The sequence below is a fragment of the Nicotiana tabacum genome, chromosome 11 (genome assembly GCF_000715075.1).
Source record: "Nicotiana tabacum cultivar K326 chromosome 11, ASM71507v2, whole genome shotgun sequence".
Lineage (NCBI taxonomy): Eukaryota > Viridiplantae > Streptophyta > Magnoliopsida > Solanales > Solanaceae > Nicotiana > Nicotiana tabacum.
The window spans coordinates 27,303,283-27,321,711 of NC_134090.1; the positions used below are offsets into that span (position 1 = coordinate 27,303,283).

The window sequence follows — 18,429 nt, forward strand, 5'->3', positions numbered from 1 at the left end:
ACTCCCACGGACAATAGACTATCTGGAAGCCTCGAGGAACGAACTTGAGCAGGTTCACTAATTTCAGTCAGTTTCCAAATTTTAGGATTTCTCCAGCTCATCAGAAACCCTAGAATGGCCAATTGGAAATCTTTTACATGGACTAAGGCCAATGTGCATAAACATAAATAAGATTCTAGACATATGATTTACCCATCATGGTGTCTCTTCCGCTTTGTCCCTCTTAGTACGCCGACCACCTATTTAATCATACAGAGACTAAATTTTATTTTATTTTGATTGAATTAGGCCGATAAACCGTCCGAAAAGAGCTAAAGCGATACCAATCCGCCCGATATCTTATCGGATGGCTAACGGATTAATACATTTAAAAGCCGATAATCGATAAGCCAAACTGTTAAGAGTAAATAACCGCTCAATCCGCCCGACAAGCATCCCTACTGAAGTCTAACAGATTTGAAACTGTTCCAGCTGCACTTCATCTAATGTACTGCTGGCCCATTTCTACTTAGAATTTTACAGCTTGTTTGGATGGTTGTTGCGTATCGTTTCATAATATATCGTATCATATTGTATCGTATTGTTTGATGAATACAATGTATGGATAGATTGTATCATTTGCCATCGTTTCATGATATCATGCACCAACAATATGAAAAATAAACTTGCAACATTATAAAGAAAAATTATGATACAACGTAAAATTATTATATAAAAAAGTAGGGTAAATAATAAAATAAAATTATTTAATAATAAGGTAGGGTGAGGTGAGAAAAAAGACGAGGTAACGACACAACTACACTAAATCGGTCGTTACATAAAATGACACATTTTGTCGTTACGTAACGACGGATTTAACGATACGATACAATAAAATTAAAGTAACAATCAAAACAAACATCATATTTAAAGTAACGATACGATACAATACAACAGGTAACAACCATCCAAACAAGTTGTTAAGTTAGTTACTATTTCTTTCTCTTTTTGGTTTTTTGTCAAGTGTTTGTTGTTCTTTTTGAGATCCCAATTAATTTAGATTTGCGTAACGTAAGGTTCATTAGAAATGAAAGTGTTTATTATCAAGACATTTTGCATTCTCATGCTCAAACACGAGACTTCTGATTAAGAATGAAAGGATCATAACCATCAAACTATATATAATCGTTGGCGATGCCTCTTCTTGTATAGAGGCAACAAACTTTGGTTTTTAAAAGTCAAAAAATGGTATGATACAAGACTAAACGAACTTTAATATCAAAGTGAATATAATTATATTTTCAATTTTTCAAAAACTATATCCGAAATCAACTTGCATACTTCTTAAAGAAATACACATGAAATCATATTTACAATTCTGAATGCAGCTCTTCCTATTGCGTTCGTAAAAACAGAACACTTCAACATACATATCACGACATGCTTCTTTCATAAATGCTAAAGATTTTCCGTAATTTAACTGACCGTTTAAATATTTTTTCTATCGTTAATAGATACTATATTACAAACTTCGATTTTTTATTTTAAGGTAATGATTAGTTTATGTTCTCCGTATCCTAATTGTCCTTGTTTGAAGCACAACAAGTATATCATCAAAGCTTATGGTCTAAGTGATACAAAATGTGTTAATTCAATTCTCATAAAAGTGTTTTTGTTCAAATAAAAGAAAAACTAGTTCTTCATTTTGGAAGAGCTTGGTAAAAGGATAATTATTTTTATTCTTCAAATTTGGCTTTTGGAGAAGGGGAAAAAGAGGACATTGCCTTATCCACTATTATTGGTCACAGCTAAAACTAGTTCCATAGAGAAAAAAAATAGCAAAAATCATATTGCCATGGCTTTCTCTTCAGCTTTTTCACACACCTCCTTCACATATTCTTCATCTTTCTCACATACAAGAAAAAGAATTAATACCCCTTTTAGACTACCTTTAATTATTAAAGCAGAAAATCCCTCTGAACCAGCAGACAATGATAAACCTGCAAACCCAAAATCCAAAGAAGCAGCTTCCTCTACTGCCACTGCAACTAAGCCTAAAAAACCTGTCTATTCCAGTCAGTATTGTTGAAATATGTGTCCATTTCTGTATTCCTTTTTTTTATAATTTTATTACGAATAATTATTTCCTATTTATTTTTGTTTTGGTTGGCAGTGAAGAAAGGTCAGATAGTCAGGGTGGATAAGGAGAAATATCTTAACAGCATCAATGTGAGTTTTTTTCCCTTGTCGACAAAGACAGATTCAGGATTTTAATTTGTTAGTGTGAGTTGGTATTTCACCAATTACATCTACACAATTTTTTTTATAGAATTGGAATTTGAATATCTGATAAGGTTTTATAAAATTTTCAGTATTTGTCTGTGGATCATCCACCTTATTACAAAGGCCTGGACTATATATACGAAGACCGTGGTGAGGTACTATTTTCTGATTTTCTACGAATATTGCAATGTTGGTAAGGGCAAATTAAAGGATTGTTAAGGGAAAGAAGAATTAACCCAAATAACTGTCCATCTAATCTCTTAAACTATAAATAGCCGGCGAATATATAATTTATGTATGATATATGTATAATCAATGCATAATCTATGTATACTGGTTAAAAAAGTAAATATTAAATCTGGCCGGCTATTTGTGTAAAAATGCATTTTGGAACTACATTTTTTTGTATTTTTAAATGCTATATTTGGTAGCCATTAAATCCATAAATTCAAATTCGCTTTGAATAGTGACAACTGACAACTAAATGGGGGAGTTACTACCAATTTTCAACCACATTCAGTTCTTACTTAGGAGTTGGAGAGGAAAAAGGAACTTTTACTTTTACTTTAGAAGGATCATGCTTTGGAGTTTGGACTTTCGCATTTAATTATTTGTTTGTTTGTCTATTTGTTTACTTATTGAAGGTCTTGCACTAATCATATCCCTTGTTAGGTATTGGATTTGCGCATATTCGAGACAGGAGAATATGCACTTGTAAGTTTATCTTTTCCAAATTCAGCTGATTATATACTTCTTTATTTAACCATAAACAAGAGGTGTATAGTTACGACAAGACTTGAAACAAGTAACCCTATAAATTAATAGTTTAAGAAAATTCATAAATTCCTGTTTAGATCAAGACTTGAACTAGTAACATTTTAACCCCTTTCTAACACTATATACAAAATAGATTTATTTTTATTAATTAAACAAATGCAGTTATAGTTCACAAACTACAAGATAAGTTCTACTCTTGCTTTTGAGTTATCCTATCGAATTAACTTTATGGTACGCCTGAGAATAAAAATCTTTTGATAGGTAGCGTCTTACCTACTTTTGTGTATCTATCCACCGGGTCCGGAGAAGGGTCACACCCCTTAGGGTGTGATGTAGACAGCCTAACCTAATGCAAAGCTAGCTGTTTTCATAGTTCGAACTCGTTACGTATAGGTCACACGGAGACAACTTTACTGTTGCTCCAAAGCTCCCCTCCCGTGTATCTATCTAACACGAATTCGAATCACCCGAGCCAAGGTGTTACAGATACGTATGATATATGCCTAACGCCACAAAACAAACTTGGTTGTCTCTTTTTGACTCCAAGCATGCATAAATCTCACAAAATATTGAAGGAACTCAAACTTGAGACCTCAAGATTTAACTTATCTGAATGACAGTAGATTACAGAAAATTGATCCTAAACTCATAAGTAAAACTCGCTATCTTGCCTATGCTGCAGATTGGATGGATTGGAATACCAACTGCACCAGCTTGGCTTCCAACAGAGATGCTAATAAAGGTAATTAGCCTTCGAATTCATTCGAAATGCTAAAGCTATTTGCATCATTTCATGCTCCTGTTGAACCTTATGCTGTTAACTAACCACACATTCTCAAACCAAATCCATATTTTGCAGTCTGATAAGCTGGATTACGAGAGAATATAGTAGAGGGGCCATATTTCGAACCAGTCAGTACATGTCAGACAAGATTATATCAAAGTGGCTCACCAGATTTTGCTCAATGCTAATTGAAGATGAAGAGAAATGGGATGGACACACCTCCCTAACTTACTTCACTTCTTTTAAAAGTTGTATCTCATCTAGTTATTAGAAACATCAAATGAGAGGGAAAAAAAAGAGCTGATATCTAATAGCTCATGTTCCTGAATATGTTACTGAACCTTTTCTCTTTCAGTGAGCAAGAGTCAAAGGAAACCAGACAAACAGGCTTGCTTGAGAAACCATCAAAAAACAGTTTTCTTGGGGTCTTTAGTTTCAGTAGATAATATAATGCTTTTGCATCTTATTTCTATCTTCAGATTCAAATTGCAACGCGTGATACTCCAGCATTTCACTCGACATATTTAAGGATGAAGTTAACTAAAAATGTCCACCTAACAAATATTGGTACTGCATGATTTCAAATTTTTTATACTCATTTGTATTCCATGGTTCTTTAGTTATTGCGAAGTATATAATTTTACTCTTAAAAGATCAAGCCAATCATCTTCTGATATTGACACTATAAAAAAATCAAATTGACTCTTAATAAGCTTAACAGAACTATTCAATAGGTAACTGATTCAAAACAAAAATAAAAAAAAATAAAAAAAAGGACTATTCAGTGGGGTAGAATGCAAGAGAAATTCCAGTAATAACTAAGAGATGCTTCAGATCAAATAAAATAAGAGATCAGTAAACAAAAAATATATTTCAGATTGAATACAATGGAGTCAGCCACAAGAATATTGCAATGCCTGTTTCAGTGTACCATAAAATGTTGCATATAAAATTATAGCGTACAACAATATACAGTAGGCAGGTAATAAGGTACTGTGTGCAGCAGCCTGTATAAAGGGAAGGTAAAGAGTAGGTGTGGAATATATGCTATACAGATTGTATCTTTTTCTGTAAACAATGATGTACTTGGTATCAATGTCTGAAAGTTAATGAGGGTGGAAAATGAAACGGAGAAACTAATAAAGAGAGGGTGCCAGGAAAAAGCAGAACTTACAGCCTTCTCTTAGCACGCTTGGTGTCATTCATAAGCTCCGTCAATGAAGGAAGAGGTCGAGGCACTCTCACATTCATAGACCGGTATATTTTTCTCAAACTTGGATTATAACTCTTTGACAATCCAACAGCTGACTCAGAAATATGTCTACAATACTCTGTTTCTGTATGCATCAAGATCTCTTTACTCCTAATGTCTAAACCTTCACTTATTGCCAAGGTCTTACCTTCTTCCACTTCAACTTCTTCCTTAAATGAAATAACCTCAAACTCGTCAGAACCTCTCAATACAGAATGATTATCTGGAAGTATAGGCTCCTTCTCTTCATGTTTGAAATAAGAACTGTCGAGCCCAAGCCTCGCCCTACCAAATAATGTTACTGGGGCTGGTTTGCTTGGAGGAGAAAGGTGTGACTGCCTATAAATGCTAAAAGATGTCGTCGTCGACTGGGAGTTGTCTGCATAATCTTGAGCATTGCTCTCGGCCAAAGGTGAGCTTGAAACCTCAACCACATCTGGAGCTGTTGCTGCATCAACTACAGATTCCACGTCCATAGTAAACCCCAAAAGTTGCCAGAAAGGGTCACCAAAATTCCGATGTTGATTAATGCAACGCTTCACATAATCCAGCTCCATAGCCTTGCAACTAGCTGTTGTAGAGACGACCCACCTAGGTGCAAGAAGTTGCAAAGCCCACTCCAGTTCTTCCTTCGATGAGTGTATGGAGTAACAAATATGCCAGACACCGAATATATCTCTCACTGGTTGGTCACATCTTTCTTTTTTCCGCCCCTCAATATCCGAAATACCATCATCGCATGCATACCACTGTGCTGATGGTCGAATAATTAGCGGCTCATGCTGACAAGCAGACCGAGCCTCTGAGATCTTGGCTTCTGCTCTTTGGTACAGTTTCGGAAACCCATCAAACAGTTGAAAACGAGAAGATGAATCTTCAGACAAGATTTCAGGCACCATTAGTTCCAAAGCCTGAAAGCATTCTGGAGTTTTAACTTTATCAACATATATCTTGCAACCAAATGCCTGTGAAACATGCACAAGAATCTCCTCGTGGCCAAGAAGATCACACGTCAGATATACTGTAGGAGCCTGAGGGTGCTTCCATATGCAATTGATGACCTGTTTGTTGGAAAAACAAATTTGTGATGTTAACAATATTTATCTATCAAACAAGTGAAAAGAAAAAAGAATGGTCAAATGCCACATAGAATATGGGTGAAAGACTGTAGACTAAAGACGAATGATACCATTTAGGGGGTAAGCCATTGTTGTATTGGATAAACATGATAATAAAGGAAGAGACTTAAGTACGAACTAGTAGATGCAAAGGCGAGTCTCTGCTCTGGCAATTGATTTGAACCCAGAGGAATTTTGATTAACCAGACATTCTGCATCTCCAGCGTTAATGTACAATTTTCCCTTTTCAATTCGTTCTAAAATAGTGTCCATTTCAAGGCTTGAGCAATTAGCTGTTACTACAATACAGAAAAGCAACCAGCAGTGCCACTAGTTCCCTTATTTAACTTAATAAGATTTTTAGAAAGGGACACGTCCTTTCTCATCTCAATACTCTTTCCAGGCAAGCATGAACATTCAACATTGGGATGGCAGAGTACCAATAATTTGAAAAATCTTAATTGCAAAACAAACAGTGGACTAAGACAACCAAACAAAATTCTGATCACCCTAACCAAGAACAGTGATTGATGTCCCTAGCAAAGGAAAGTCACTGTTGAGAGCTAGTCCAAGTTGTGGGTTTAGGGATTTTGTAAGCCTTTAATTTATAAGGGAAAAAAATCACTGTGAAGACTTATAACAGTGCACTAAGTTTCTTCACCAATTGTAAGCCATACATAAAATGAGAGTGTGGACTAACTTATTAGAAAAGGAGAATGTAAATTATTTGCCCTTGATACTTGAGAAGCATAAGCTCGCAACTTCTAATGTTTTCTCACCACTCGCCCATGTGATTCACCAACAAGGAAGCAACCTTCACAGCTTATGCAGGTAGACATTTCTAACTATGTCAGACTCCCGGAGGACTCAGTATGGAATAGTATATTTTTCTTCAATACAAACAAAAGGGTGCGGTATATAAGAAACCTGAACTTCCTCACTCTCATTTTGGGTATCTAGCTGTTTTTGTGCTTGCTTTAAAGGGATAAGCTCAGGTTCACACCACTTGTCTGCCCTATGAGCTTCAGTGCAGTTTGCTACTGAATTGTAAGATTTAGCGGTAATTCATGCATTAACTAGATCCAATGACAGGACTTAATCCATATAGGGTGAATTGAATCAAATCATAGGACACAAAACTCAAATCAAGAAGCATCTGAAAACCAATTGCCCACCAGGAAAGAATACAAGCTTTTTTCTACTATTCGGTGAAACCAAATTCTAAAGAGGTTCTCCCAAACAAAGATGAAATAGAAACAGTAGGTTTAGTCCCTCTGTTTTTTTTTTTTTTGGCGGTGGTTAGCTTGCGTGCACCCGCCTCGACTATTCCACCGAGTACCTCCTATCTCTTACCAGCATTGATACCGAGTAACTCTGTCCACCAAGGCTTAGGCAAATACGAAGTTGCTTGGACTCAGGTGTGGTGTCCGATATGGATGCGGATCTAGAGGTTGGACTTCATGATCCAAAGTTTAAGATTTGGGGGTCCGGATATAGGTGCGGGGATATAGGTGAAGAGTCCGAGCAACTTAAGGCATATGTGAAGAGATCACCTAGTGGCTTTTGCCTCCGCTGGGATTTGAACCCGAGACCTCATAGTTCTCCTTTCACTTCATTGACCACTAGGCCAATACCCTTCACTGCTAGGTTTCGTCTATTAACAATTAGTTAAGTATTGAAGAAAAATTCATGTCATGCTTATGGATCTTGAAATCTTGAATAACTTACTGCACTTTACAAAAGCATTAAAGCACTACAGCTAGAACGCTATTTAATCCACCATAATCCATTTAAAAAGAACGAGTGTTAAAACCTGTTGGATTGCTGACTGCCTGCTGGACATCTTCAATGGAGACTGACCAAATGTGCAATCAAGTATAATACAATCAATTCGGCACTTCGGTTCTTTTCCTGGGGTGCCCACATACTTTAGGGGTAATTGTTGCAAACATTCAATCGTGAGTCTGCAATCTCCTGTATGCAGGATGTTTCCAAATTTTCCTTCATACAAGAACATCAGAGCCCCTGCAAGTTGTTAACATCATGCCAAATATTTATCATTGTAACCCTGTTACAACAGAGGTACCGTAGAAGAACAGGAATGCAAGATGAGAAACTAAACCATCAAATTGAGGCTTTGAGGCATGTCCAAGATACAATCTTTAAGGCATTATTTTACTCCACTCACCCAGAGTTTGCACATTGACTATAAGACCACTTACAGATGCAACATAGCCTCAAAAATATTAAATAAGACTAGAAATTAAAAAAAAAAAGAGCAGCAGATTGCAGTTTACTAGTAGAGACTTTAGTAAACCTGGAGTCATAAATCAGTCTCGTGTCTTGGTATTGCCAAAGATTAGCAAAAGGTTACATTTTTTCAAGAAAATTCACAAAATTATTGATGCTCTTTCTTAGAAAGTTACATCAAGTTAATTACCATCCACAAACATGAGACTTTTGCAAATTCGAGAATTTTTCTCCCATCAGCATCACCTTTAGGCGCCAAAAAGGGCTAGACAGACAAAAACATCAAAAATCCCCGTAGAGTGGATTAGAAAAAGAATGAAATTCCCACATAATAATACATAAGCATGAGTCACCTAGCTAATAGATAGGACTGTTGCATAAGAGCAGCAGCTCATCCCAGGATGAGCTCCTAGTACTGACCTAACTAAAGTAAAAGAATCCGCCTAGGACCAAGAAAGGAGACCACACCAAGTATTGCCCACGTCGTAAGACTGAAATGAGGTGGTCACCTTGACACAACTTCTGCAACTTGGTAACTCAACAATTCCGTCAGTTGTCACTACACTAGTCAGAGACATGTCAGATAAGTGTGCGAGCTGAGAGCACAAAGATAAATGCATGGATAAACAAATGGACTCACAGTGGAGGGTGCCATCATTACATTTGAACAATAAAGTAACAAGTCACATTTCTTTTTTTATTTACCAAAAAAGGTCAACCTAAGTGCAGATACAGTTACCTTTAATCATCTTGGAGTATGAACCACATAAATCTGGCTCAGGATGCCAGGACTACTTCTGACGGCCTTAAAGACTTACTGAAACCAATGGGAAAGCAGACAACTACATGGTGTTAAAGGAACACATTTTTGTTTCTGTAACAACCCAGACTTTAGACAGAGTCCCACATCGGCAAAACACAAGAGAGATGCTGGGTATATAAGTTAACAAGCCTTAGACCCCAGTGACGCGTTTTGAACCCGTGAGGGCCTAGGCCTAGAGCGGACAATATCACTAGCGGGTTGGGCTGTTAGAGACGGTACCAGAGCCACTCTTGTGTCAGTCTTGCCGATGGTGGGTCAGAGTTCAACTAAGTTTAGGCAAATCCCGGTTAGGCGGGGCAAACCTCAGCGAGGACGCTGAGTCCATAATAGGGGGTGTATGTAACAACCCAGACTTTAGACAGAGTCCCACATCGACAAAACACAAGAGAGATGCTGGGTATATAAGTTAACAAGCCTTAGACCCTAGTGACGCGTTTTAAACCCGTGAGAGCCTAGGCCTAGAGCGGACAATATCACTAGCGGGCTGAGCTGTTAGAGATTGTAATGTTGGGAAGCGTGTCAAGCTAATAGAAGAAAAAGAATATTTAAGAGAGAAAAGCAATAAATTGCACAAACAAGACAAAACAAGATTTACGTGGTTCGGCAATTTTTGCCTACTCCATGGCCACACAAAGAATAGCTATTTATTAATTGAAGAGAGAAAGAAGAAGTTTTGGGATGATCTACAAATGAAAATATAGACCCCTATTTATAGGCATTTGAATGCCCTGCCGAGGTAAGCGCTTACATCATAACAATGCTGATGTAAGCGCTTACATCATAAGAATGCCGAGGTAAGCGCTTACATCACAAGAATGTTGATGTAAGCGCTTACATCATATTTTCATCTCTTTTTGATTTTTCTTTCTTTTGTTTTGTCTACTTTCACATACAACAATAGGTTTGGTCCTATCAATCTCCCCCTCAAACCTATGTTACATCAAGAAAGAAAATAAAAAAAAGATTTGCTATTCTCTTGTGGCGCCTTCACGCTATCAGTCTTGAAGGCTAACTGAGGCAGTGCACAGCCTCAGTTTGTCAACACCGACAACTTTGGTCAACATGTCTGACGGGTTCTTTGATCCTGATATCTTCTACAGGGAAAGAGTTCATTCATTTATCAACTCTCGGATATGATGATACCTCAACTGGATATGCTTCGATCTTGCATGAAACACTGGATTCTTGGCAAGATGAATTGCACTCTGGCTATCGCTGAAAAGCTCACAATTGTCCTGCTCTTTACCTTCTTTAAGAAAATTCTTGAGCCAAATCATCTCTTTTCCAGCTTCTGAGATTGCCATGTACTCTGCTTCAGTGGTAGATAGAGCAACACTTTTCTGAAGTCTGGACATCCAACTAACAGCAGTACCACCCAAGGTGAACACGTAGCCCGTGGTACTTTTTCGACTATCCAGATCGCCGCCTAAATTTGCATCAGCAAAACCTTGTAAGATAATATTGCTCTTTTTAAAACAAAGTGTCATACCTGAGGTGCCTTTGAGATATCGCAATATCCATTTTACACCTTCCCAATGCTCCTTTCCTGGATCTGACATGTATCTACTGACAACTCCAACTGCATGGGCTATGTCAGGTCTAGTGCAAACCATAGCATACATCAAACTTCCTACTGCTGAAGCATACGGAACTTTGGACATGTACTTCCTTTCTTCATCTGTCTTAGGTGATTGGTCCTCTGACAGATTTAGATGGCTTCCGAGTGGAGTGCTTCTGGCCTTTGCACCATGAAGACTGAACCTGCTTAGTACCTTCTGTATGTACTTTTCTTGAGACAACTTTAAGGTTCCTTCCGACCTGTTTCTGCTAATCCTCATCCCAAGCATTTGCTTAGCTGGTCCTAAGTCTTTCATTTCAAACTCCTCCGCCAGTTGTTGCTTAACCAAATTGATCTCATTTATTCTAGATTCTGCAATTAGCATATCATCAACGTACAACAGTAAAATGATATAGGATTCATCAAAATTTTTGATATAACAGCAATGGTCCATCTCACATAGTGTGAAACCATTTTTATGCATGAATCCATTAAATTTCTTGTACCATTGTCGGGGAGCTTGTTTCAAACCATACAAACTCTTCTTCAACTTACACACAAGGTTGTCTTTACCAGAAACTTGAAAACCTTCAGGTTGCTTCATGTAGATATCTTCTTCAAGGTCACCATGCAAGAAAGTAGTTTTAATATCTAGCTTATCTAAATGCAAATTTTCTGCAGCTACGATACTTAGCACCAACTTGATAGTAGTTACTTTTACAACAGGAGAGAAGATCTCGGTGTAGTCAATTTCTTCCTTCTGCTGAAAGCCTTTTACTACTAATCGTGCTTTGTATCTCTTCTTACTATCATGCTCTTCCTTGACTCTGTACACCCACTTGTTATGAAATGCCTTCTTTCCTTTTGGTAACTCCGTAAGTATCCATGTTTTATTCTTTTGAAGAGAATTTATCTCTTCTTTCATGGCTAGATTCCACTTATCAGAGTCTATCACCTGCATTGCTTTGACAAAATGCTCTGGTTCTCCAGCATCAGTTAGAAGTAAATAGTGAAGAGAGAGAGGTAACCTATCTGGAGCATTCGTGACTCTTTTAGATCTCCTCAATGTAGGTTCATGAGTAACAGAATCCGAATTTGATTCAGGTCCTGATTCCAGATTTGGTTCTGCATATGATTCTATCTCTGGTTCCTGTTCTGGTTCTGATCAGGGTTCGGCTTCTAGTTTTTCTTCAAATTCGGCTTCTGGTTCTTCATCTTCAATTTCAGAATCAGTTGTAATCCCTCTAGCCACTTCATTTTCTGAGATTTCTTCTAACTTAACTGTTTCAGACATTGTCTGTTTGTTGGTGTTGGTTGGTTCTACTTGAAGCTTGTCCTTGTACATCACATTTTCATTAAATGTGACATTCCTGTGTCTTAGGATCTTTCTATTCTGATCATCCCAAAACCGATAACCAAAATTATCATCACCATAGCCAATAAAAAAACATTTCTTGGCTTTAGGATCAAGCTTATCTCTATCTATCATTAGAGTTTACATGCACATAAGCAATACAACCAAAAATTTTCAGATGTGAGAGAGTTACCTCCTTTCCTGTCCATACTTCCTCAGGAATTTCAAAATTCAGCGGTACAGAAGGTCCCCTATTTATGAGGTAAGCTGTCGTGTTAACAGCCTCGGCCCAAAAATACTTCGGCAATCCAGAATGTATTCTCATACTTCTGGCTCGTTCATTCAGGGTTCTGTTCATCCTCTCAGCAACGCCATTTTGTTCCGGTGTTCCAGGAACTGTCTTGATCATTCTGATCCCATTCTCCGAGCAAAATGCTTTGAACTCTTGGCTATCATACTCTCTTCCATTGTCAGACTTTAGACATTTTAACTTTAGACTTGTCTGATTTTCAACTTCAGCTTTCCATCTTTTAAAGGTAACAAACACATCAGATTTATTTCTCAGAAAATAAACCCATACCTTTCTTGTGGAATCATCAATGAAGGTGACATAATAGTGTGAGCCTCCTAGAGAAGTTACAGGAGCTGGTCCCCACACATCTGTATGCACTAGTTCCAGCTTCTCTTTCTTTGGCGTCCTTCCCACCTTTGAGAAACTAACTCTTTTTTGTTTCCCGTAAATGCAATCTTCGCACAAACCTAATTCAACATGTTTTAGGTTTGGCAACTTTTCTTTGGATGCCAAAAGCTTCATTCCCTTCTCACTCATATGCCCGAGCCTCCGGTGCCACAATGTTGTATCACGACCATGATCAACTGTTGCTATAGTATCTCTTTGTATTGCAGTTGCATACAGTGTTCCCCTTTTGAAGCCTCGTGCCACAACCAAATTCCCTTTGGTTATCTTCCACGATCCGTTGCTGAATGTTATTGTCCTTCACCGTCAATCTGACCCATAGATATCAGATTTTTCCTGAGGCCAAGAACATGTCATATATTTTGCAATTTCCATAGCGTGCCTTGTGAAGTCTTTATATGAACTTCACCTTTTCCGGCAATGTCGAGAGGTTCGCCGTCTGCTAGATAAACTTTCCCAAATTTTCCAGCAATATAATTATGCAATAATTCTTTGCATGATGTAGAGTGAAAGAATGCACCTGAGTCCAGAATCCAAGATTCGACTGGACTGTCTGCACAACAAATTAGTGCATCACCGACTTGTTCAGCAATTACATTTGCTGAATTTTCTTCCTTCTTCTTTTTTGGTTCTCTACACTAGCTACTGTAGTGACCCTTTCTATCGCAATTCCAACAAATAATGTCCTTGCGATTTTTGGATTGTCCTCTTCTCCTTGACTTTGATCTGCCACGACCATAACTCTGTCCTCTTTGGTTGATTCTCCCCCTGCTTTCGGTACTAAAAGCAGATCCTGGGGAATCACTTGATTCTCTTCGACGAATATCTTCGCTTAGAACCAAGTCTCTAATATCATTCAATTTGAGTTTGGTACTTCCTGATGAACTGCTAACTGTAGTTACTGTTGCAGACCAACTCTCCGGTAGAGATGATAGTAGAATCAACGCCCTGATTTCATCATCAATTGTTATATTAACAGAACTCAACTGAGTTAATATTGTATTAAACTCATTGATATGTTCCGTGACTGATCCACCTTCTGTCATCTTTAAGTTGAACAATCGACGCATCAAATAGACTTTATTTGAAGCAGATGGCTTCTCGTACATATTTGATAACGCCTTCATCAGGCCTGCAGTGGTCTTCTCGTTAATAATGTTAAACGCCACATTTCGTGTTAGCGTCAAACGAATCACACCAAGAGCTTGGCGATCTAACAGATCCCAATCTGTTTTGGACATAGTCTCCGGTTTTCACCTCGGTCAGAGGTAAGTGTAACTTTTTCTGGTACAAATAATCCTCTATTTGCATTTTCCAGAATCCAAAATCTTTGCCATTGAACTTGTCAATCTTAACTTTCCCTTCTTCTGATACCATTTTTCACAAAAAACAATTTATGTGAATAGTGCTTGTGAATAGTAACGATGATCAATAGTGTCGCACTATTCTTGTGAATAGTACCTGCACCAATAATATACTTTTCTACCAGAATTACACTGTCTGTGCTCTGATACCAGTTGTTGGAAAGCGTGTCAAGCTAATAAAAGGAAAAGAATATTTAAGAGAGAAAAGCAATAAATTGCACAAGACAAGACAAGCTTTACGTGGTTCGACAATTTTTGCCTACTCCACGACCACACAAAGAATAGCTCTTTATTAATTGAAGAGAGAAAGAAGTTTTGGAATGATCTACAAATGAAAATGTAGACCCCTATTTATAGGCATTTGAATGCCCTACCGAGGTAAGCGCTTACATCATATTTTCATCTCTTTTTGATTTTTCTTTCTTTTGTTTTGTCTACTTTCACATACAACAATAGGTTTGGTCCTATCATGTAACACTCCTCAAATTTATAAAAGTTTCAAGATACGCTAAATATAAAATTTAATTTTTTTTATCTTAAATTATACTTATATTACGGATTTAAACCCTTGTGATTGATTTTTGAGTTACTTCTCTATTTATAAATAATTGGATATACAATTAGGGGAATATTAATAATTTTAATGTTATTAATTACTAAAAGTAGATATAATTATATACTAGTTAAGTCACAAAAAACAAAAACAAAAAGAAAAAGAAAAGGGAAAACAAATTGAAAGGAAAACATGAAAAATCCTTAACCCATAAAGGGTTGTGGACTGCAAAAGAAGTAAAAAGGGGATTTGGACTAAGAAACATAATACGCACAAACTGAAAGGCATAATTAAAAAGCCTTTGTTCACGCACAAACGCAGAATCGAGAGACAGAGCCTTGCTGCTCAATACTCACGCAGGCAACGGGAAGTTTAGGTTTCTTTACAAGTCACTAATTCGTGAACTCAAGTATATAAAATTCTCTATTGTCAATTACCCTAAAGTAGTAGTAGGTAAGAATTAGATAGTTAATTCCCCCCTTCCTCTATATCAATAATAAACTTCATATTTAAGCGTGAAACTTTAAAATTGACTAAAATGCACTGGTTGTTGTAGAATAGATTGTTTGACTGGTGTCAATTGGACTGGGGCCTACATATTGGCTCGAGAAGTTTTGTGGTGAGTTGATTTAACCCTTTACTAAAGTGGTTTAACTCACAAAAGCACGCATACAAGGTGTTTGATAAATTGCTTAAAAGAGTTTATATTTACTTAATTGGAGCGAGTGAGTACCTATTAACTTAGAATTGTTCTAGCAAAAGTTTAGATGATTTATTATGATATATGTGTGTAAATTTTCAGATGTTATTCTTATATGTTATTTTCATGTAGAAAATTTATGAAGAAGCAAGAATCTTTAGAAACACTTTTACATGTTTATTTCATTCTTATGTCATGCTTTACATTTAAGGATACCAGCATGAGCATGTACATGATGTTCTATAAAGAAAAAATTTAGACTTGAAAGGTCACAAGAAGAAGCTTTAGAAAGAAAAGATTTTTGGGAGTATCTTTTATTCTGAGAAGGGGTCATCGTCCAAGCCGAGGGTCCTGACCAAGGCATTGACTTCCTGAAACTACTTGTGTCAAAGTAGGGAGCACACGAGCCGAGGGTCTCGTTGTTGAGAATTTACTTAGTCAGGCTAAGGTATGATACATGAGCGCCAAGAACCATGAAGCGAGTGGCACCTCGTGGATTGAGCCTATTCGATCAGGTTGGGATCGAACCTGTGCCGATCACACGGTGACTGAGACAGAATTAAGTCAGGATAGTTGGAACTCCCAAAGTATAAAGTGAGTATTTTTTTTATAAGAAAGAAAAAGAAAAGAATTTCTTTTAGAATATTCATAAGCTGTTATTATGCAATTATTTAGAATTATTCTTATAAGCTTTATGTTTTACATGCATTTAGAACATTTGCTCGTAATGTATATGTTATTAAAGTTTCGCCCCCTGTTGTTGAGACTCACTGAGTACAATGGATAGTACTGACGTTCTCTTTTGTAAACCTACGTTAGTCTGCGGTACAACGTAGGAACCGGTTTTGCAGGCGAGCAGGCTACTGGTTAGGACTTCCTTCTCTTCCAGTGCTATTGGTGAGCTCCGCTTTTGTTCGTGGAGTATTCCTTAGAGTCATCTTTACTTAGTTATTTCTTTGTTTACTTAGAGAACTGTCCAGGAAATCTCATGTCCTGAGCAGTGCGCCAGTTTATCAGTAGAGGCTTCATAGACATAGTCGTTGGGTTGAGATTCAGATGTTTTTGATAATAACTTAGCAGTAATTCAATAGTTACTACCAATAAAGTTTTGGAGTTGATTTATTTAAATATTTGAATTAATCAAAAGTATTTGGTAAGAGTATTGCCTTGTTGCATATAAAGTTTGGAATTATAATAGATTTGATAAGCAAAGATGGTTCGTTCGGTCATGTTTAGTGATTGAGTGTCGGTCTCGGCTTGTTCAGAAAATGGGCCGTGATAGTTTCATAGTGAATCCTCAGAGGTTTTGTCCACTGATATCGTTTTTAATGAAGGGAAAACTTTGTAAGACTCTACTCGGCAAATGCTTCCATTATTCAAGACGCTCTATCAGTTGTGGGTACTCAACTGTCATTGGATATAGATCATACAAACACACATCACAAGCACATTCAGTCATTGTTGGGTCCTTTGCTTTAATTATATCAATTTGGATTACAAACACACACACACACAACATAGGCAACCAGTGCGGGCATTCTATAAGCTAACTCTCCCATAGGTCGCTCATGTTATTGATAAGGTCACTCAGTGTAGGAATATAACCCTCTGCAAGCCCAAAATTCCATCTCGACCATCATCATTTCCCTGTGGAGATCGAATGAAAGCACCTTGAAGCACAAACCCTTCCCTTCTCATCAGCTAACCTACAAACTGCCCACTGCCACGTACTACACTTAAAACCACTGAGCCATTCACTAGTAATTTTAATAGTGAGCACGATCTCATCCATCTACCTCACCTGAGGGATCGTAGTGTAGATGTGTATAATACGTAATCTAAGCCAAAGTGCAGAGTACACCTAATAAGGAACTCCTAGAAATGAAAAAGGGAAAAAAAATATTCCAACGACATTCCCACAAGTGGGGTCTGGAAAAAAAAATTCCAATGAACAAAATATAAACAGCACCAAACTTTCCAGAAGAAAACCAATATAACCAGCAAGAATCCTCTGAGCATAAAAGTTACTGGAAAACAAAAATCACAATGAAAAATCGGAAAAAAAAAAAGAACGGTCCCACTGCATATTCATAAGTACGCAGTACACACCTGGGCAATGATTGGCGTCAAAGGCAGTAACCGTGAAATCACCATCAGAATCCTTGATCACCAAACATTGCCCAACCTCAATACCCACAAAAATTGATTCATCAAGCTGTTCAAAAAAGGTAACTTTTCAACATTTTCAGACAAATTTGACAAATAATTAACAATTCGAACACAATTCATCAAAATTGGTAACATGACCGAAATAATTGAAAATCAAAGGGTACCTGAGGATAGTGCTGTAGAACAAGAGTTTTGGTGAGATGCGAACAATAAATAGGGTAAGAAGCGTAAGTGCAGATTCCTTGAGTGTGATCCTTATGGGCATGTGTTAAGAAATGGTACCTCTTTGTGCTTGACTTTGTACTCCATGTGTCCACTGAAAATGGTAGTCCTTTTAGCATTTCTATTGGCATTTTTCCTCTCTCTCTCTCCCATACACACACTACACACAGTGGAATACTCCAAAAGGAGAGAGGTCGGGGATGGAGACTTGAGAGGGAAATATTCAACATCTAAAAGTGGAGGTCGAAATGGGTGGGAAACACGATTCAGATGGAGGAACAATCATGTGTGGTGAGCTTTAATTGTAGTAAGATGGGACCGCCAATTTGATTTCTACAAGTAACCGACTTTTTGACGGAATACTTTAAAAAATACTCCATTCGTTTCAGTACTTTTCTTTTTAATTTGTTTTAAAATATATGACACAATTCCTAATTTGGAAATAATTCAACTTTAAACTTTTCATGTTATCTATTTTATCCTTAACGAGACCATTTTATAACCACACAAATGACATGGCCCTATAAAGCTTTTACACCTTAAACT

General features: G+C 37.2%; 2 protein-coding genes across 4 annotated transcripts; one reads left to right on the plus strand and one right to left on the minus strand.

Moving 5' to 3' along the window:
• The first annotated feature begins 1,695 nt into the window (after positions 1-1,695).
• LOC107823034 (NAD(P)H-quinone oxidoreductase subunit O, chloroplastic) lies at positions 1,696-4,255 on the plus strand. Its single transcript, XM_016649617.2, has 6 exons — positions 1,696-2,054; positions 2,153-2,208; positions 2,352-2,417; positions 2,935-2,976; positions 3,722-3,781; positions 3,899-4,255. The coding sequence occupies exons 1-6, from the start codon at positions 1,835-1,837 to the stop codon at positions 3,926-3,928; spliced, it is 474 nt and encodes a 157-aa protein (XP_016505103.1). The 5' UTR covers positions 1,696-1,834; the 3' UTR covers positions 3,929-4,255.
• A 474-nt stretch (positions 4,256-4,729) lies between these two features.
• Positions 4,730-18,211, minus strand: LOC107823033 (uncharacterized). Of its 3 annotated transcripts, none has more exons than XM_075224938.1 (4): positions 17,826-18,211; positions 17,602-17,707; positions 8,007-8,218; positions 4,730-6,136 (listed from the first exon to the last, which is right to left on the minus strand). In XM_075224938.1, exons 1-4 carry the CDS (start codon positions 18,111-18,113, stop codon positions 4,994-4,996), a joined length of 1,749 nt encoding a protein of 582 aa, XP_075081039.1. In that variant the 5' UTR covers positions 18,114-18,211; the 3' UTR covers positions 4,730-4,993. The 3 variants fall into 3 exon arrangements, with proteins under 3 accessions (XP_075081039.1, XP_075081038.1, XP_016505102.1); XM_075224937.1 differs by having other exon boundaries at positions 8,007-8,194; positions 17,826-18,163; XM_016649616.2 differs by lacking the exons at positions 17,602-17,707; positions 17,826-18,211 and adding an exon at positions 8,634-8,766.
• Between the last annotated feature and the right edge of the window lie 218 nt (positions 18,212-18,429).

What these genes read in the sequence shown, in the direction of transcription:
- LOC107823034 (XM_016649617.2), top strand. Translation starts at nt 1,835, where the DNA reads ATGGCTTTCTCTTCAGCTTTTTCACACACCTCCTTCACATATTCTTCA. An exon ending in TATACGAAGACCGTGGTGAG is followed by an intron (nt 2,418 to 2,934) that starts GTACTATTTTCT and finishes ATCCCTTGTTAG; the next exon opens with GTATTGGATTTGCGCATATT. An exon ending in CAACAGAGATGCTAATAAAG is followed by an intron (nt 3,782 to 3,898) that starts GTAATTAGCCTT and finishes CATATTTTGCAG; the next exon opens with TCTGATAAGCTGGATTACGA.
- LOC107823033 (XM_075224938.1), bottom strand. Translation starts at nt 18,113, where the DNA reads ATGTTGAATATTTCCCTCTCAAGTCTCCATCCCCGACCTCTCTCCTTT. An exon ending in TGACGCCAATCATTGCCCAG is followed by an intron (nt 8,219 to 17,601) that starts GTGTGTACTGCG and finishes AACAACTTGCAG; the next exon opens with GGGCTCTGATGTTCTTGTAT. An exon ending in GGCAGTCAGCAATCCAACAG is followed by an intron (nt 6,137 to 8,006) that starts GTTTTAACACTC and finishes TCCAACAAACAG; the next exon opens with GTCATCAATTGCATATGGAA.